The 21,411-nt window shown below is 43.3% G+C and overlaps 1 protein-coding gene across 2 annotated transcripts in view; it reads left to right on the top strand.

Moving 5' to 3' along the window:
* The first annotated feature begins 2,000 nt into the window (after positions 1-2,000).
* The window catches only part of TNPO3 (transportin 3), a 65,853-nt gene continuing 46,442 nt past the window's right edge, over positions 2,001-21,411 (top strand). Inside the window, exon 1 of one of the 2 annotated variants that reach the window (XM_089527380.1) lies at positions 2,001-2,545. In XM_089527380.1, the coding sequence (XP_089383506.1) occupies positions 2,327-2,545 (219 nt within the window). In that variant the 5' untranslated portion in view covers positions 2,001-2,326. The remainder of the gene's footprint in view (positions 2,546-21,411) is intronic. The other variant, XM_089527381.1, reaches the window with a different exon arrangement.

The following is a 21,411-nucleotide window of genomic DNA, read 5'->3' as shown; positions in this document are numbered from 1 at the left end:
GAGTTCAGGCTTGATCCATTTAAGGACCCATTTGCTTGTCCTTTTTGCTGTCCATGGGATCTGCAGCACTCTCCTCCCATACCATGTCTCCAATGGGCACTGAGCCAGGGCAGTTAAAGTAGTCTCAAACTGGATTATTTCTGCAGCATGTTTCGGACCTCTCTGGCTTTGCTTCGCCAACGAAGATTCAGGAAGGACTCATCCTGCGCTTTGTACAAGCGTGTTGATGACTAAAAAGGCCAATCCGAGATAAACAAGTCCAGTTGCAGAAAGCACAGCAGAAAGTCTCCTTGGGTGATGTTTCCGGGTTGTGGTTCTTTCTGCGTTGTCGTTTCTCTTTGAGACTCGTTCGCCGTGAACTTTCGAAAAAGGCTGCAGCATTGTGGATAGTGAGTGCATCTCCATGCCTCCCGATGTGAGGCCAGGGCAGACCATTGTTGGTGATCATTTTGGCTAAGCCTGAGATGTTGTTTCAGGGAGTCCTTGTATCTCTTCTTTGGGGCGCCCCTCTTACGCTCTTGACCTGTGGTGAGTTCACCGTAGAATACTATTTTGGGGAGGCGATGGTCCTTCATCCTAGAAACGAGTCCTGCCCAGTGCAGCTGCGTCCTCAATAGCATGGCCTATTTTGGACCTATGTCTCTGTATTCTGGGTTGATACAGTACTTAATAAAAACGTTGCCGTTTGTTTTCATTCTTTGCAAAGATCCTATGCTTTACCCGGTAATAAAAGATCAGAGGTACAGAAGAGATGATATGGGGGGACAGCTACACCTGTTGAACTTCTACCTGACCTAGCCAGGTATCTGAAAAGTGGAGGAGCAAAGAAGAAGAAATAAAGAACACGAATAAAATCCCAAGCGTTGCTTATTAAATCACTTCAAGGAGGATGGAGAAGAAACTGCTAAGGAGTTTTGTTTCAGTAGATTATATTTTTGGAGCCAGTGGTACAATGGCTTGAGTGTTGGACTATGACTCTCTGGCGACTGAATCGGGGTTCGAATTCCCATTCAGCCATGAAACCCAATGTCACATTCTCTCAGCCTCAAGGATGGCAATGGCAAAACCACTCTGAAGAAACATGCCAGGAAAACCGCATCATTAGAGTCACTTTGGGGCCACTATAAATTGGAAACGACTTGAAGGAACACAACAACACAAGTATACCATTCAAGCATTTTAATATTTTATAGTGTTGTGCTTTACCACCCATTTTGATTGTGTACATTTAGCATTTTAGTACATGTATTTTAGAATGTTATAGTGTTGTGCTTCACATGTTTTGATTATGTACGTTTGGTGTTCTGCCCTTCAGTGGAAAGGGCTTTATAAACAAACGTTATTATTATTTGGTTGTTGTTGTGTGTGTTCCAAGTCGTTTCTGACTTATGGCAAACCTATCATGGGGCTTTCTTGGCAAGTTTCCTCAAAGGGGAGTTTGCCATTGCCATTCTCTGAGGCTGAGAGAGTGTGGCTTGCCTAAGGTCATCCATTGGGTTTCCATGGCCTAGCAGGGATTCGAATCCTGGTCTAACACTCAGACCACAGTCTCTGCTAATATTATATATACATGTTGTTTTTATTATTAATGTTTATTATATTATTGTTGTTTTATTACTGTTTATTATATTGCTGTTGTTTTAATTATTAATGTTTATTTTTATTATATTGTTGTTTTTATTATTAATGCTTATTACTATATTATTGTTGTCGTTGTTATTAACTTGTGTGTTTTCTTCCACTTGGCAAAGCTACCTTTTTTATTTGTGGGCGGACTACAGTTACCACAGCGCCCTGAAACCAGTGCATTCTGGTAGTTGTAGTCCCCCTGAGGGGGCGGGTTCTGAGGCAAACGTCCCCTTTCCCGCCTCTCTGGGCGGCCCACTTCCGGTTTGCCTCGTGCGCCCGCCCGGACCCTTTTCGCGGGGACACTCCCCTCAGGGACCGGAAGTGCGTCGACGGCTGCCGTCGTTTCCGGCCCGAGGGCGGGAGGAAGGAGGAGAGGGAAAAAGAGAGGACGGAGACAGCGCTCCTCCTCGGGACTCCTTTCCCTTCCTGCCTCCTTTCTTCACGCCTTCGAGACCTTCCTTTCCTCGCCTTGCCTCCATCTTGTTCCGCTCTCCGCCGGAACTGTGTTTCCGGGGGGCGTGGTTTCCGGGGGAGCGCTTTGTCGGCGCACCGGCCCGCTCTGACCCTCTCCTCTTCCTCCTCCTCCTCCTTCTTCTTCCCCGGTAACGGACTCGGCGGAGGAGGCGCCGCCCGGAGCATGGCCTCGCTGGCCTGAGCGCGGGAAGGAGACGGAGGGACGCGGCGGCGGAGGAAGGGGATGGATCCCGGCGGAGGAGGAGGAGGCGGCGGCGGCGGAGGCGCCTGTCCCGGGTCCGGCGGAGGCAGTGGAGTTGTCGGCGGCGGTGGCAGCGGTGGAGGCGGCGCTGGGAAGCCCAGCCTGCAAGTGGTCTACCAGGCCGTGCAGGCGCTCTACCACGATCCGGACCCCAGCGGCAAGGAGCGCGCCAGCCTCTGGCTCGGGGAGCTCCAGAGATCGGTGAGACCCTCAGCAGGACGAGGAGGAGGAGGGAAGCGGGGCCACGAGGGTCGAAGGCTGGGAGAGCGTGCCTCGGGGGAAGGGGAAGCGGGGCTGGGAGGGTGCCGTTCCTGGAGGCTGAGAGAGGAAGAGGTCCGGCGGCGGCCTGACTTCAGGGCCAGGGTCCTCCTCAAGGGCCTTGGGAGGGGAAACAGGGTCTCCTCCTTCTCAGCCTGGGAAAGTGGGCCTCCCCTGGAAAAGTGTTAGGCTCAAGGGAGAAGGGCCCTGGAGGGCCATGCTCTTAGACCTGGAGGACTAAGCTCCTCTTGGAAGGCTGGGAGCATGTTTGGTGGAGCAGGAGAAGCACCCTTCTAGGCTTCTCTTGTCGTTGGCTCTGAGGCTGAGAGAGCATGCCCCGAGGATGGCTGGGAGGGAAGCGTACAAGAAGTATAAGGAGGGGAAGAAGAGGAAGGATAAGGGTCCGGCCTGGCTCCAGGGAGAGGGTGGTCTTTTTCTGGGGTGGGAAGGTTGGGGAGAGACCCCGTTGCCTGTGTCTTGGAGGGGCTCATTCAACGGAGAGGAGGAGGAGGCTGGGGATGATGGTGAATGATGCTAGCAGCTGTAGCAATAACAGCTTCATTTATATACCGCTTCATACCACTTAAGCACTCCCTAAATGGTTTACAACTCTAAGCCAATTGACCCCAACAAGAAGGGTACTCATTTTACCAACTTTGGAAGGACGCAAGCCTGAGTCAAGCCTGAGCCCCGGGCTGGAAGTGAACTCACAACCTTAAGGCTTGTGAGTGAGTGGCTGCAGTATAGGCATTTGAACACTGCGCCACCAGGATATCTACGATGTTGTGTGCCTACAAGTCGTTTCCGACTTATGGCGACCCTGAGGCAAACCTATCACGGGGTTTGTTGCACGTTTTGTTCAGAGGTGGTTTGCCATTGCCTTTCCTTGAGGCTGAGAAAGGGTGGTGTTGTGGGGAGCAGCCTTTACTCATAAGAGTAAGTTGGGGGGGTTATCACCAGCTGTGTAGGGACGGCTGACTTACCCTGGACAAGTACGTAGAGAGATCCTGTAGCAACTTTGAAAGTGACTGAAAGAAAGAAATTGGCAGCATGAGCATCTGAGGAAGTAGACTGAAGTCTATGAAAGCTCATGCTGCCAATTTCTTTAGTCTCAAAGGTGATACAAGATCTCTTTATGTACAGATTCTACAGACTAACACAGCTATATTTTTGAATTTTACCTTGGGTAAGTCACACTCTCTCAGCCTCAGCGGACAGCAATGGCAACCCACCTCTGAAGAAACATGCCAAGGAAACCCCTTGATAGGGTCTCCATAAGTCAAAAAGGACTTGAAGACACACAACAACAGCTGGGCTCTAAGAGAGTTGACTGGAGGGCTCAGATCTGGAATCATGCAACCTTCTAGCTGCTGCTGGATTATAACTCCCAGCAGCCCAGGTCAACCAGCACATGTCTTTGAGGGTCTCCTTTGAGGAGAAGGAGGCTGGACATAATGATGATGTAGTCTGCTTTCAAGTCACTTCTGACTTATGGCAACCCTAAGGCAAACCCATCATGGGGTTTTCTTGGCAAGTTTTGTTCAGAGGAGGTTTGCCATGGCCATCTTCTGAGGGTGAGAGAGTGTGCTTGGGGAAAGGAGGTGCTGTGGGGGACATCCCTTGGCAAATGGGTGGATGGTTGGAGGGAGGGGGGAGAGAGAGAAGGGTCTGGAGTGGCTTTGGAGCAAGGATCTCTCTCTTTCTCAGTCTGGAAAGGTAGGGGACCCCAGTGCATTTTTTCCAAGGAGCAGTGATGACTCAGGAGTTTATTGCATGGAGGAGATTGGGAGTTTATTCTGTGAATATCCTGGAAAAATTGCATAATTATGGCTAACAATTTCACACAACATCACACAAAACCTGCCATTAAAATGGTCACAAAGAAGCATTAATGCACATGTGAAGTCGAAGGCCCGAAAAACCCACAAAACACTATTAATGCACATCTTTTTACTTTTGGGCTTTCAGCAACAATGTTCTGTCTAGGAATCTTTAGGTCCTCCAGAGGAACTCTGCCAGAAGTTGACCATAGAGTTGTGCTGGAGAACCTAGAACTTCCTAGGGAAAACACCTTTCTGGGCATTTGTTGACCATAGAGTTGCTCTGGAGGACCCAGAGGTTCTTAGAGAGGTGTTAACTCAGGTTTAAAGAATAGTGTTGTTGTTGTTTTTAATTTGCAGTTTTTCTGCATTCACAGAGGCCCTGTGCACCCCAACAAATGTGTAGGACACACTGTACTTGCTGTTTGTTGTTGCGTACCTTCAAGATGTTTATGACTTATGGTGGCCCTAAGGTGACCCTATCACTGGATTTCCTTGGCAAGATTTGTTCTCAAGGGTGTTGTTGTCGTTGTTGTTGTTGCCTTTCCTCCTCTCGTGGTCAGAGTGCAGGTCCTGGGAAGGGTGGTGGTGTGGGGAACAGCCCTTGACAAATGAGTGGGTCAGAGGAAGCAAGAGGGGGGTCCAGAGTGACTTTGGGGCAAGTCTTTCTCTCTCTCTCTCTCTCTCAATCTGGGAAGGTGGGGGTCCCTGTGTGTTTGAGGGGCTCCTGCAAGGATCCAGGGAACAGGAGGTTGGGAAGGACTTCCCAGGAAATGGGGGAATCTACAGCTGTATTGGGCTCCAAGGAAAGTTTCTGGTGGGCCCCAGGGGCGGCTTGGTCGCAACTGAGGGCTCAGATCCAGAGTAGGGGCTATGCAGTGATAAACATGTATGCATGTATACATATGCACATAAGGGGGTAGAATTCAGGGAGATAGGAGGAAGTAGGCCAGGTTTTAACTCATTCATCGTTCAGGGCAGCAAATATCTTACTATCAAGAGCCAACATGGGGTTGGACTAGGAGTCTGGAGACCAGGGTTCAAATCCCTGCTCTGCCATGGAAACCTACTGTGTGATCTTGAGCAAGTCCCACTCAGCATTAGAGGGAGGCAAAAGCAAGCCCCTTCTGAGCAAATATTGCCAGGAAAACCACATGATAGGTTTCCCTTAGTCATCAAAAGTTAGAAATTACTTGAAGACATGCAGCAACAATAACTTGTGACACTCCATGCATCTGAGGAAGTAGACCAAGTCTATGAAAGCTCATGCTACAACTTCTTTCACGAAGTCTCTAAGGTGCTGCAAGATCCCTTTACACTAGAGGAAACCCACTAGGTGACTTTGGGCGAGTCACATTCTCACAGACCCGGAAAACCCAACAATAGGTTCGCCTTAGGGGCACCATAAATCAGAAACGACTTGCAGGCACGTAGCAACAAATATAAATGTGCTCAGTGCAATAAAATGAGCCAGAAACCTAACCATTAATACAGCAAAACTGAGAGACCACAGGAACTATTTCAACCAGCTTTAATGGGTCTGAAGAGGCCTGACTCGTGGGTGAATAAGCTTTAATCTAAGAGAGGGTAACATTTTGTTTTGGTGTGCTTTCAAGTCATTTCAACATATGGCAACTTTAAGATGAACCTATCATAGGGTTTTTATTCACAAGATTTATTCAGAGGGGGTTTGCTGTTGCACCCCTTTGGGGCTGAGAGTGTGACTTGCCCAGGGTTATACAGTGGGTTTTCATGGCTAGCTGAGGATTCAAACTTTAGTCCCCAAAGCCATAGTTCAGTGCTCAAACCACTACACCATGCTGGCATCATTACATGGACAGTATACTGTATAAACCATCTACAGTTTGCTAGCTGAGCTGTATGGGTTCAGAGGAAAGCAGTGGCGAACCACCTCTTGAGTACTTTTTGCCTAAGAAAATCCTAGGGAATTCTATGGAACTCTGTAGAGGAAATTGGTTTAAAAGGGTAAAAAATGCATGTGGGGTTGAGAGCAAAGATGTGGGATGGAGTATGGGGCAGGGGTGATGATAGTTGTATGCCTCTGGATAGGACTGAGTTGGGAGAGACTGGTGTGAAGTGACTGGTCCTTTTCTGAGAACTGCATGTTTGGAGTGTATCCATGCTGCACAGTTACAGCAGTTTGATCCCACTTTTAATTACAGTGGTGCCATCCTGTCAAATCCTGTGATTTGTAGTTTGGTGAGGGGTGCTGAGAAGTCTCAGACAGAGAGCTGCGGTCCGTGCCCACGAATGGCAATGCTAGTGCTTCTTAGCCTAAAATTTCAGCACCTCACCAAGTGTAAATGGTATGAACCTGTTAGAACTGAGTAATGCTTCTTCTTGATGGCTTTGGGCAACAGTAGGCACAGGAGTGCTGAGGAAGTAGGTCTGGAGGCTCATTCTGCAGATTAGTAACCACAACCAAGAGCTGCAAATAATGTTTCCTTAGTGTGAGGTATGAGGTTCAAGCCTTGGATTATGACTGGGTATACATTGAAAACAGTTCCCTGCAGTTGCTAGACATTACAACCATTTCATACTGAAGAAGAAGGTTTCGCTCTCAATTGGGTAGGTGAAGCCACTCAGTTTCATCTCAGACCATCATGCCTTGCTCTGGAGGATTAAAAATATAGATGCTGCTGCATTTCAGACTGAAGTGGTTTTGATGGATCCCCTGGTATAGAGTGTGTATTTGCTGCACTTGGCAAACTGTCTGTACAGAGTTAGCAGATAACTCAATTTTCAAGTAGGCCGTTAGCATTGAATCTGAGTTAACAGTTGTGGTCAGAATACCAGCTTAAGAAAGATCATGGCTCCTTGGTTGCATTAAAAAGCAAAATTACTTTCTGGCAGTGCCATTGATGCAACCTGTTGCAACAGCAAGGCTGGTAACTGAGTGGCTTTGGAGTTCTCCCTTTCGGCTTCCATCCTGTTGTATTTCTTACCTGTAACTTTGCCTGGGCGCATTTCCGTCCAGCCATTCTGGTTAGTGACACCAGGATATAATGACCTACAAGCTTGCATGCCTTACTTTGAAACTGGGCTTCTTTGTGACCTCTTATGCAAGGGCCATTGAAACCTACCTCAGAATGCTGGCACTCTTTCTGTATGGTCCAGGCTTTAAGGCAGAAAGGGCAAGCAGAAAGGGTTGTTTCCTTCTGCTTTGGCACAGGCCTTGAGCCTGTCCTTTTGCCCAGTTGTGAAAGGTACTTTGTGCATGGGGGTGATAAGAGAGCCTGCTGCATGTACTTTGCCTTCCTCTTCCGGTCTCATGCTCTATCCCAGTGGAGCAGTAAATCACTGTGAGAGACCAAAGCTGAAGATGTGGGTTGATAGTCACAAAATCTCAGGCTCAAATAAACCAGTTAGTCCTAAATGTACTGCTAGATTTCTTCTTCTTTCTCTCTCTCCCTTTATGCTGCAGCAGACTAACGTGGTTATCTCTTTGAAAGTTTCCATTGGAAGATTCGAGGATTTATACTCAGAGCTGATTGATCCATAATCAATCCTCATTCCTTGTAGCTTGAATACAACTGATAACCTATGTTTATTTCACTGTCTGATACCTGTGTTGCCTGTTAAATGTTGGGAATCCTTTAGGGAGCTGGGGTAGCGTCAGTGGAGTAAGAGGTAGAGTAAGATAGTGGCCCCTGTGAATTTTGGGAGAAGGGTGCATTCCATGCCTAACAATGTTTGAAAAATGAGTCTGGCCCAGTTGTGCCTATGTTGTCACTGTCTTAGGTCCAAAACACACTGCAGAAATAATCCAGTTTGAGACCACTGTAACTGCCCTGGCTCAATGCTAGGGAATCCTGGGAACTGTAGTTTTGTGAGACATTTAGTCTTCTCTGTCAGAGAGCTCTGGTGCCACAACAAACTATAATTCCCAGGATTCCATAGCACTGGGCCAGGACAGTTAAAGCCGTCTCAAACTGTATTATTTCTGCAGTGTGTTTTGGATCTGAGATCATCAGTACTTGCATGAGACAAGTGTATACCTTTTTAGGGTTCTTCTGAATATACAGGTTGAGTGTCCCTATCTGGAAATCCAAAATGCTACAAAATTCAAAATTGTCCAAAGATGATAGGCTGAGATAGTGATATCTTTGCTTTCTCATGCTTCAGTGTACACAGGCTTTGTTCCATGCACAAAGTGATTAAAATATTGTGTATAAAACTACCATCAGGCTATGTATATAAGGTGTATACAAAATGTAAGTGTATTTTGTGTTTAGATTTGGGTCCAGGATAGCTCATTATGTATATGGAAGTATCCCAAAATCTAATACACTTCTGGTCCCAAGCATTTCACATAAGGGATATTCATCCTATATTAAAAGTGCTAGTGTAAATATGCATGAACAATAAAATAAAAGAAATAACAAAGCAAACGTAAAAGCACTGAAATTTTAAAGGTAAAATGACTGGAGATTATATAATATATTTATGAGTGTTTAAAAGACAAACAAAATTCTGAGGGCACAGACTCTTCACATCTCTGCTGTCTCTGTCTTAACAGTTGTACAGTTACTTGTAATAATGGCTGTACTTTCTGAATATCAACAACAGAATATAGTACTCAAAAATTGATATAATAATGATGGACTTGTTAACACCCCTTTCTTCAAAGGATTTTAAAGAAATGTTACAGGTTTTTTTTAGGTTGCATAATCTTATCTGATGCATTTACAAGAGGTTTGTCCTGTCTTTACTTGCATATATTTAGTCAATGAGTACCGTAGGTATGTAGGGCATAAATACCCTAAAGGCACCAGATCCTGTCTGATCTAAGCAGGGTCAGCTCTGGTTAGTACTTGGATGGGAGACTGCTACTGAATATCAGGTGCTGTAAGCTATGTTTCAGAGGAGGGAACTGGCAAAACCACCTCTGAGTCTTCCTTCCCTAGGAAAACAATTTGTTGAGTCCTCAGAACTTGGCAGATTACTTGGTGCACATGCATGCACACACATGCGTGACCCATAGGTATACAAATCTGAGTCATCTGTCAAATTACCGAAGTGCTCCTTTATCTTTTTTTAGCTAGCAGAGCTACTAAAAGATTTGGGCTTGACCGAATTTCTCTTTTGGAAAGAATAGGGAGAAGATAAATCCAGTTGTTAGTCTCAACAAGATGACACATTGAATTATTTGATGACTGTTAGTTCAGCACTTAGTGAACTCTCATTGCTCTGCTGGTTTTGCTTTAGTTGGGACTACCAGTTGACCTTACTTACAGGCTGAATCCATGAACTCTTTTATATGAACAGAACAGTCTCTTTTTGGCATGCCACCAACGGACAGGTTTAACGCGGCATGAGCTTTTGGTGGCTAGAAAGTGAACGTAGTTTGTGGGGGTTGAGGAGCATAGGGGAATACTTCGCGGAGTGAGATTAGCAATGAGTGAAAACACCAAACACACAACAGAAGTGTCCTTCAATTCATTTTAAGAGGTTGGCAGAATTCTCGCTGGGTTGGGGTCCATAATCTCCTCCCTCGGGTATAAGCGAATGAGGGTGTGTGCACATGCTTACTAGGACCTCATTCGCAATGATTTAAATCTTGTTTACTCCTGGGCAAGTATGGACAGGGGATTTGTGTATTGTTCCCATTCAAAGATCCAGAAGTAGAAAGACTCCTTTATAAAACACAGCAATATTGGAAATTATAGGAGTTATATAGTAAAGTTTAAAACGGGTGGATGAAGTGTGGCCCATGGGCCCCAAAAGTTCTTTTTGTGATCCCCAGAGGCCACTTCTTTGTCCCTAAATGATCTCCAAGGAAGGCATTGTGCCACATTTAGAGGAGCCCAGAGCCATTTTATGCCCAGGAGAGGCCTTTAAAAACAAAACAAAACAGGAAATGGCTACTCCTTGCTTCTTGTTAGAAAATGCCTGTCCTGGGCATAAAATGGCCAGCCGGGGGCGTCAAAGCCTGCTAAAAATGCTTCACATAGTCCCCCAGAGGGCATTTGGGGGGATTTTTTTTGTGGGGGAATCAATTGGGGTCTGCAACCCTCCCAAAAGCTCCTGTGGGGGTTGCCCACTTTGGGCGTAAAACAACCCATTAATGGATGGGAAAAGCCAGGGTTACTAAAGATGGTTTTGATACACATTTAAAGCATATGCAATTGTTGTTGTTCATTGACGGGGTGGGGGACTGGGGAACTGCAGGGAAACCTTTGCCTTCAGGTGGCCCTGTGGAATATGTGACACCAACAACATGGCCTTTGCTGAAAAGCATTGTTGTTGTTGTTGCCTGCCTTGTAGTCGTTTCTGACTTACGGTGACTCTAACACAAACCTATCCCAGGGTTTTCTTGGCAAGATTTGTTTGGAGTGGGTTTGCTTTTGCCTTTCTCTGAGGCTGAGAGTGTGTGACTTGCCTAAGGTCACCCAGGGGATTTCCATGACTGAGATGGGATTCAAATCTTGACTGCAGAGTTGTAGTTCATCGCTCAAACCACAACATCATGCTGGATCTCCCTGAAGATCACAAGTGATCTATAAAGCAACAAAGTTATTTGGAACATTATATGTCTAATAAAATGTGGCTTGGCAGGAAACTGGCAGCTGGTGCAGCTCTGAGAAATAATATTTTCAGCTGTGAAAATGTCTAAGTGGTTTTATGTGCATTCAGCATGGCATTCCATGCAGCAGCCTTGCAGCCACATTTAAGTCAGCTTCAGGGGCAGTACTTCATACAGCCTATGGGAGTAGTCTAGTTTGTATATGCATGCAAATCAGTCACCTTTCTGCCCTCTTCACTGCATTTTTTTTATTCAGCCCTTTCGAGATGAGTAGATTGTCTCCTGTGTATCTCAGTATGCCAGGGATAAGCAGGGCTGGTGGCATTCCAGCTTCCCAGTTATCTCTTTATGAAGGGATGGGGAACAAGGCTTGGACTGGCTTATGGTTTAGGTATCTGCATTTTTTTCCACAGCCCTGGATTAGGTAAGTTTAAAATATGCACTTTGGGCAGGAACTTTCTGATTTATGTCTCTGGTTGGTACCCTTAAGGAGCCTGCTTGGGCTAGTGGCTTGAGCATTGGACTATGACAATGGAGGTGAGAAAAAGGGTCTTATTAAAAAACCTCAAAGACCTCACTTTTTTTGCTTTAAACCAGCTTTTTTTTTTTGCTATAATATTTTGATAATTTTTTTTGCTTTGCTTGTATATTCATTTTTAAATTTTTTTTGTTAGTATTAATAAATTTTTAAAGTTTAATAAACAAAGCTGTTTTTCCTACGCACATGCATGACAAAAACCCAGAACAAAACCACAACACATTTTCCATGTCAACATAACATTCACATTATCTTAAATTATATTATTTAACTAATATCATAACACAACTAATTCACTACCCTACTTGACAATTACAAACATACACCTTCCTGTTCCTTTTTGAATTCTGGACCTTTTTCAATTTTCTTTGTCTCTAATAATTTAAGTTTATTTTGTCTCCATATTTAAATATCTTCATTTACCTCTTATTTTATATCTTATTATTCTCAACTTCAACTCTCATTCTTTATATCAAAATCTTCATTCATCCCAGACCTAAAACCAATATTGAACCCCATTCATTCTTTAAATAGTTAATCAATGGATCCCATTTTGGATTCCTGCTTATTATTATAGTTATACTGTGAAATATTATCTTAGGTATTAGAAATCTTGATCAGTCATCTTTTAATGCTTTCTGACATTAAGAATTCAAAGTTAATAGTCTTTGACTAAAACTTCGGGAATTCTCTTGATAAGTTGGTAGCTTATATAGGGGAGTATAGGGCAAAACCAATATAGGACTAAACCAGAAAATTTAACTTACTAAATACAGTCTTGATGTTATGGCCATGAGCTTAAATAATAATTGTTTTTTAAGGTGCTCTATTAAAGGAAGTTGTTTTGGTTGAAGTTACTATTAATGGAAAGATTCGTGTCTGAATCATATTTCTTGCACTATAAAGTGATCAGAAAGAACCCGCTGACACTGAATATTTGCCTAACAGTGGACAACTCCCAATAAAGTTAAAAATCTTTAAATTCAAACAGTCATTTCTGTTCAAGTAAGTGGGTTGGAAAATAGTAATAACAGCCAGACTTTTAAAAAGTATGAATGATCAATTTAAAAAACCAGGAGTGTTTTGTTTTTAAAAGTCATTGGGTTTAAACCAGCCAACCCCACTCTGGAGACCAGGGTTTAATCAGCTGTGGCAACCCACTGAGTGGCCTTGGACAAGTCACACATTCTCAGCTTCAGAAAACCCTGTGATAGGGTCATGATAAGTCAAAAATTACTTGAAGACGCATGACAACAGCAACTTGGTGCCCTAAATCTGTTTTCTGCGGGGCAAGGCTCGGTGAGAGGAGACTTGAGTGGGATGTGGGACTGCCTCTCATCCAGCCAAGGTGGCCTCCTTGAGTGTCATCATTTGATAGCCCTGGCCTTTTGCACTGCCTCTCCTCTTCCATTGAAGAGCTCCCTCTTCTTCAGCAGTTTTATAATTTAGTCTTTTCCTCTCTCTTTGGTCTCCTGGTGAAACGGTCTACCCTGGCCTTTTCTTCCAGCCAGAAACCTCTGCTCATGCTTCTTTCCCTGTGGCACAGCAGAGGCGCATGGTTACCCCCTTCCCCACAATGGAAAACTGGTCCTAATACTTTAAATCACCATTTTTAGATTCCTCATGAAGGTTCATCCTTTTCTGTAGCACTGAGCGTTGAAGGCTCTTGGCTTTCTTTTTTAGAACAAATCTCTAGTCCCTGTGGCTTGCAGAGAGAGCAATGCTAAGATGCCTATTCCAAATTTTCAGAGTATCTGATCTGAAATAATTTTACATCTTCAGGAGCTTTACTCTGTAGCGACCTGGGCCTGTGCTTAAGTGCTAATTTTAAACTTTTAGGCGCTTCAGTGGTTAAAGTTCTCTAGGTTTCCTTGCTCCCTGAAAGGCAGTCATAAGTGTGGGTGGGGGAGTTGAGCACACACTTTCCTTTGGCAGGTGTCTATGAAGAGATGTCATGCATTGGGAGTTGAAGCTGTAAGAATTTATGGGGTGATTTTGGAGTAGATTTTCCTCTGAAGATAGAGAATCTTTATGATCTGGGACCTTTCACAATGTGCACTTTGATCTCACTAACTATTATTCCATCCTATAGAATCTTGAGATTTGTAGTTTTGTTCATTATTTAGATTTCTCAGCCAGAGAGTTCTTGTTGATAACTGTCCTCAAGTTGGACCTGACTTATGGCAACCCTGTGGATGAGACATCTCCAAGCCTCCCAGAGAGTTTTACTCCCTCCCTAGACTACAGATCCCAGGATTCCATAGAGTGCAGTGGAATCAAGGTGCTATAGTTATGCAGCAAGAAAGAGCACCTGGTTCTGTATGCTTGTTTTCTAAGGGTGTATCCAAGCGTACAAAGTACTAAGGCAACTGTGGCAGGTCCTACACCCATTTTTCTGGCCCTGTGGAGTTCTAGAAAAAGAAGCATTTGGAAATTCACATTTGCTTTCCCAAAAAAATTTTTTTGGCTGGTTAATGTTACAGAGGGCCCTGCAACCTATTTAAATGGTGAATTGTTGCTCCTGGAGGCTTCCAGGGGGGAGCAAGTTACCTTTCTTTTGGTCAGAAACAGGGCAATTTGGGGCATCTGGAGCATTCAAGGGACAGAAAACCAGCCCCATTATTACTGTCACTAGGAGGAGGAAACCTGTCTGAGCTGTCATGGAACATGGCTTTTTAGAAAACAAGCAAGGCAGATGGGCATTAAAATCAAGAAGCTCAATAACAACATTAGGAATAGTAGAGGTGATCAGATTCCTTCTCCCACCAGAGAACTTTCTTCCTGACTGAGGAAAAGCAAGAGGGGAACATGGCCATGTTGGGCAACAGCGATGGGTGGTGTGTGATGGTCAAGATTTTTTTTTAAAATGCTGACAACACAAAATGGATCCTTTGCTTTGTTCCACGTTTCATTTGATTCCATAGCATGTCCGCTGTGCAAAGAACTTCTTGATCCCCCTTTTGTCCCATGAAATGCTCAGCCATGAAACTTAGTATTACAAAAATGCTGTGGTGGCTATCAGAGGAAACAGGAGCTGCATTTTGTACACACACAGAACATGTTAAATTTTAAAGGCTTAGATAAAATGCAATTGGCCCTCCACATTTGTGGTTTTGATTATTTGGTTAATATGTGATCTCTAGGAATCCCTAGGTCCTCCAGAGAAATTCTGCTGGAAATTGACCATAGAATTGCGCTGGAGGATCTAGATTACTAGAGAAAACATTTCCTTAGACATTTGTAGGTCCTTCAGCATGATTCTTTGGTCAAAATTTGGCAGATGTTGACCATAGAGCTGTGCTGGAGGACTTAGACATTCCTAGAGAGATGGTGTCTCATGAAAAAAAAAGGAGTGGTTTATTCACTTTCACAGGGATCCTGTGCCCCTAACTCCAGCCAATGTGGAAGGCCTACTGTAGTGAAAAATAGGTCTCTCTCATATTACTGGGGATGATGGAATCATACCAGCATGGTTCTGCAAAGGTTTCCCTCCTTAGCTAAATACTTCATGCTGGCATTTGCAAGAGAGTGCAGTCATGTTGTGTGCACTTGTGATTTAGCTGAGAATGGTTCCTGTCTGGCTGCTTGGAAAAGCTACTTTTTCACATTACAGCTGCCAGATTCTCTCATCCAGCATGGCTAGGATGCTGCTAAATGAGAGATTCTGCGAGCTGTAATCCAAACAAGTGCCTTTTCCAAGCTCTAGTAAGAGAGTTGTTCTTGCATGTGCATTTCCTGTATATTTATAGTGTTGTGTTTTATTGTACATATGCTTGATTGTATACATTGATGTACCACCCTTTGCTGAAAAGGACATTAAATGTTGTTGTGGTGGTGGTGGTGGTGGTATGGTGTGCCTTCAAGTTGTTTCCAACTTATGGTGACCCTATCATGGGGTTTTCTTGCCAGGTTTCTTTGGAGGGGATTTGCCATTGTCACCCTCTGAGGCTGAGAGAGTATGACTTTCCCAAGGTCCATAGCTGAGTTGAGATTTGAACTCTGGCCTCCAGAGCCACAATCCAACACTCAAACCACTCTGCCACACTGGCTCATTACTATTATAGAGCTTCATTGTTCCCATATTGCAGATAAGGAAGTGAGATGGAGAGAGATCCACTAACGTATACTGGTTACCCAAATTAACTCTGGATCATGCAGATCTTTAGAACTGCCTACCCTTTTCATCAGATATCTTTTTGAAAAAGTTTTATTTGTTAAAATATTTCATAAGACTTTGTTGTTGTGTGTCTTAAGCTGATTTTGATTTATGGCAGCTGTTAAGGCAACCCTATCATGGGGTTTTCTTGGCAAGAGGTTCAAACCTTGGACTGGAACAAATGGCTTTTCTCACTATATACGTTAATCAGCAGATTGATGTTACCACCTAAACTTTGTTGGTTTTATAATCACAATACAGACAACTTTCTCCTCCCATAAATTTTTGATCCCACTTCTCTTTCTGATTTGAATCTCACACTTGATTTGTCTGGAGGGTAAACTTTTATCTCATTTGCTTCGATTGGATTGATTTTTTCAGGCTCCACAAGCCCCTTAGTGTTATCTATAAAGAAGAGGCCTTACAAAGAGGAGTGGTCCCTGCCCTGAGGGGGGACTACAGTCCAAAACAAAATAGAGAAGGAAGATAACAGGGGTGAAGGGGACAGAAATGGAGGCAGGAGTCACCAGCTGGAAAATGTGTGCTAGAAGGTCAACAAGTATAAAGCTTGAATACCTAATTTACATTTATCCATACCATGATATTTATGTTTTCTATGTAAGGAGATGAAAGAGAAACCACGAGGAAAACTGACTCAAAGCAAATCAACTAACTTGAAATGTGGGAGCCATGGATTGTCCAAAAGAGAAATGTTTCTGAGAGCATATTAAGCTCATTAGTAAACTCTCACTTATAACCCAACTGAGGGCATATCACTTTGTGCTTTGTGGATATAATGGGAGGACAGAACTGAATAGGGAAAAAGATAATGCTTGCAGGAGAAGAAGAAGATTGCATTAGGGGTGGATTGACTCCGTCAAAGACTCCATGGCTGCCCTGAGTTTACAAGACCTGAGCAGAGCTGTTGGTGACCAGAGCTTTAGGAGGTCTCATTCACAGGATTGTAGTAAGTCAGAGATGACTTGAGGGCACATAACAACAACACCAAGTTAAACATGGCCTGTCTGGGGGGTAAACTTTTATCTCATTTACTTGGATTGGATTGATCCTTCAGGCTTCATGTTTAGTATAATTTATAAACAAGAGGTATTACAAAGAGCTGTAGGTCCTTTTATATTAATTTTGCTACGCCTTCAATGTTGGAACCCCAGGTGCATGAGGAAGCTGTTCCTTTTGAGTTCTCTCTTTGATGGTCCACAGAAGCTCACCTGGAGGACTGGCAAGGGCTCTGACCTACTTGGTGGATCTTGTTTCCATTCACAGAGAAACATGACACTCATTCGATAGCCAAGATCTTTAATTCCTTGATTCTCCGTATTTGTTTTAAAGCGTTGGCCTGGGGTTATTCAGATGTCTGCTGAATGTGTGACCTTTCAAAACCAAACTGAGGCTCCTGTCCTGGCGTGAACTCTGGATTTGATGCGTTCTCTGTGCGCTTTGCCTTTTTGTACAGGAGTTTGGCATGCCAGTGAGCTGAGAGGTGAAGAAGTGCTTCCTTTGAAAACAAACCTGAGTAACCCAGGAGGATGAAATGCCAGTCTCCTCCCAGCACTTGAGTTCCCTTCACACCTCTCAGTATATTTTTATGCCTCTTAATCTTTTGAGGGGTGTGTGCACGTGGGGTCTAGTTTCATTTGTGGCCCAAGCATCCGCACCAGAGGCATAATTAGTATTTAATAGCTAGTAAGTAGTAAAGTTTTCAGTATTTCCCAGCCTTAGAGGGGAAAGGGCAAGAGAAACCTAAGTAGGCCACTCTGGAAGTACTGTACCTTGTTTATAGTGGTGATTCTGACCCAGAGAGGTGTTCAGTTATCCCTGGAAGTTATCTAACATAGGAGCCCTTCCGCCAGTGAATGCCTGCTGTTGTGATCCCACATAATGAAGGGGGAAAAACACACACGCTGCGTATGCTTTTGGCTAGTCTTTCTAACTTTTTCTCCTTTAGTTTTTTGTGGGTTTTTCCGGCTGTGTGGTCATGTTCTAGAACAGTTTATTCCTGATCTTTTGCCAGCATTTGTGGCTGGCATGGAAGAGAATGCTGGCATGGAAGAGGGTAGGATATATATATATATATATATATATATATATATATAGAGAGAGAGAGAGAGAGAGAGAGAGAGAGAGAGAGAGAGAGAGACCCTTGGTTGAGAGGAAGTGATTTCCATGTTAATCTGTGTATTGTTCTGTTGCAAGGCCTGGGGGGAGGGATATTCAAAGGGGATTAGTGTCTGCTTAATTAGAGATCCATTGTCTGCTGGGAAAACCCCTGGCCCCTGCTACCTTTAAGGGTTTAAAGATTCCTTTACTCTGTATGCCTTAATAGTAAAAAAGAGAGAAAAGGAGAAAGCAGATAAGCCTGCCTCACTTTATTTCCTGCATGGCAGAATGGGGTTGGGCTGGATGGCCTTTGTGGTCTCTTCCAACTCTATGATTCTATGATTCTACCATACCATGTTAAAACCAAGTCTAATGTCTGGAAGGCTACACATTGCCCAAGAGTGTTGTAAAAGGCAGCTTAAAACCCATGCAGATCTATGCAGATAAAGTTGCTAGGTGGGTTCCATGTATGATTTTGCATGCTAAGTTACAAATGGTCCATCTTATGTTGCTAAAGCAGCAAATAATACTGGGCTGGATAAGGATGTAAATACATATTGCATATACACTTGTTCCTCCATATTCGCTAGGGTTAGGGGCACAGGACCTCCATGACTATGGAAAAACCACAAATAACAAAAACACCATGTTTTTACCTGAGAGGACACCTCTCTAGGAATCCCTAGGTCCTCCAGTGCAACTCTGTGGTCAACATCTGATAGACCCTGACTATAGAACTGAGCTGGAGGAGCTACAACTGCCTAGTGGAGTATTCTCTCTAGGATTCTCTAGGTCCTTCAGTGTAATTTTTAGTTAAAGTAGGCCATAGAGTTGCAGTGGAGGACCTAGATATTCCTAGAGAGAACATGTTAATAAAATCCGTGAATAATCAAATCCGCAAACATCAAAGCCGCAAATATGGAGGGATGAGTGTATTTCAATTCTTCCTCTGTTCCCCCCTTTTAAAAAAGACCATCATCTCCCTCTGGCTTCTAAATCTACAGAAAGTTTATGTATCTGTGCAGAAAAGACTAAAAAACCAGATGGAGTTGTACAGTGAGTGAGGATAGCTAGGAAAAAACAAACTGAATAGGACAAAGTGGAGTAATGAAGGGTTGGGGAATGGGGCCTGCAATAAAAAGTTGCAGTTTCTCTTTGCCTCCCAAGGTTGCCGTGCAAGATTCCTCTCAAGACAGTGATTTTCTCTCTCTCTTTTTCTTTAAAAGAAAATTACTTGAAAATTACCAATAAGTAGTATTATACACCATTGAAGCTGAAGAAAATCTATAAAGCAGGAGAGAGCAAATGTTGGGGTTGTCATAAAGAAATCGGATCATGCTATCATATCTGATGGTCCTGTGCAAAAATAAAAAAGTTCTGGGCTAAGAGCCACATGGCAATTCAGAGAACGTTAAAAATACGGTTCCCAGTGGACCCAGAGCTCTATTTACTTCATATGACATCTACCTTTAAAAAAGAAGATGAAAAGAAACATTAGCAAATTATACTTTCCTTAATCCCAGCTGCTAGGTTGACAATAGCTAAAAAATGGAAAGTAGAAGATCTTCCACAGATTAAAGATTGGATGTTAAACAAGTAAAATAAGAGAAATGGACAGCCTGGCCTTCGTGATCAAAAACAGATCAATGCAGAAACTAGAATGAGAATGGTCTCCAATTTTGGAATACTGGAAAGAGAAATGTGGAATAAATACTAAATTGTTAGAAAATTAAAGATACTTTGAAGCAGAAGCAACAGGAAAAGTTACAAAAACAAACAAACATGGAGAATTTTGACACTTTCAGAAACAAATGACATCATCAAAAATAGATATTGCTAACATTGAAATCATGATAACTAGAAGGAAAAAAGATGATTTAATGAAAAGGAAAAATTTAAAGAAAGATCTGAATAAACGAAGGGGGATCAAAAAGATTGTATCATTCTGTATTTTTCGATAAATAAGGAATGTACAAATTTTAGTTGGGTTATAGTTCCTTTTTGTGTCTGTTAAAAAAATAAGGGGGAGAAAGTATGATTATGCAATAGAGGGAGAATTTAAGATACAGAAAGAAAGTTTGTGTAGGAGGAAGAACAGTTTGGAAGTTATGGAAAAGATTACATCACGGTTAAAGCATCTTGAGAAATCGGAGTGATGTGAATTGTTTTGATAATTTTATTTTGATAAACATAATGCAAAGACAGTGATTTTCTCTTCTCTGACACGGTTTCTCAGGTCATCCTACATGGGGGACCAGCAATTATTTTGTCCATGTGGGATAGGCACTACATTTGTACCAACTCCGGGACAGGCACTGATCCAGGGATCACCGCTTTGAGTATCACTGCTCTGGGATAATATAGAAATACCGCAGTTAACAAGGTCTCCGGCATATTTTTACAACCCCAGCCCTTTCATTTCTAACTTGTCCTCTGCCTATCTGGACTTATTTTAGCTGCATCAGCTTTGGGAAGATGGTAAAGAAGGACTAGAGAAACACAGGCTTTCGGTGTTGATTTGCAGCCGTGTGTCTGTAGTAAGCAAGCTATAAAATGTGAGTTAGGAAAGAATAGGATTCTGCTGTTGGATAATTGTGTGTGCTTGCCTACAACAGACAAGGTAAACGGGCTGCCTCCAGAAGCCCTTCCTGAGTGTTCATGGACAGAAAAGCAGATAAGGCTGCCTCGCCAGGTGCCACCAGTGTGTTAAAAAGCATAGGGTTACAATTTTGTCCATTAAAATGGACTTCGTAAGTATAGAGAAGGCTAGTGAAAGAAGGAATCATCCCTGGATGCGTTTTGGAAATTTTCAAGCAGTCTCTAGAAGGCTCAAAATACCACTGTGTTTTTTAATATAAGGCTTTCTGTACCTGATTGTTTCATTTTTATGTGCATACTTTTAATTTTTGGTGAAACATTTCCTGAGACATGTTGACCTGCTCTTCTTTTTAGAGGCATAGGAATGTATTATTTGTATGTTATTTCTGCCTCTCGTACCAAATTTTCAAAGAAGTCATGCCCAGGTACACATATTTAAAATTAACTGTGGTACATCTGTATATGTTAGCTGTAATGGGGCTTTTCCACTCTTAACATCCTCCCTCTTGTTTCCATTTTCCAGTTAATATGTGATGTTTGTTGACTGCTGGGCATGCTCAGTCCTGATGGGGCTGGGTTTTGAATCTTTCCCCCTTTGGGACCTTGGTACTCCAATGGGCACATTGGCAGTATTTGGAGTGAGTTCAGACACGCATGTTCTTCACCTGATGACAAATGACCTGGCACAGAGATACATTTCCCAGACAGAACTGACATATCTTCTTGATCTAAATCCTGTTTGTAGTTTCAACTAGAGCCTTTGAATTGGTTGGGATTTGGTTAGTCAATACTTAAATAATTTCCATTATTTTAGTAGGTCTTCTCTGTGTGTGCATGCACCTTCAGGTTGCCTGTCGATTTAGGCCAGGGTCGGGAATGTAGCCCTGCAGATGAAGTGCAGCTCCCAGTGTCCGTCACCATTGGGTTGCTTGATAGGACCTCTGGGAATTCCAGCCCTATAATATCTGGAAAACCACGTTTCCCTATATCTCTCAGTATGCTACTTTTAAGTAGACTCTAGTAGAGTTATTC

The sequence above is a fragment of the Sceloporus occidentalis genome, unplaced genomic scaffold, assembly GCF_023333645.1.
Source record: "Sceloporus occidentalis isolate IW3139 unplaced genomic scaffold, rSceOcc1.0.p SCAF_5, whole genome shotgun sequence".
Taxonomy (NCBI): Eukaryota; Metazoa; Chordata; class Lepidosauria; order Squamata; family Phrynosomatidae; genus Sceloporus; species Sceloporus occidentalis.
This window is presented reverse-complemented; position numbering and strand designations above follow the sequence as displayed.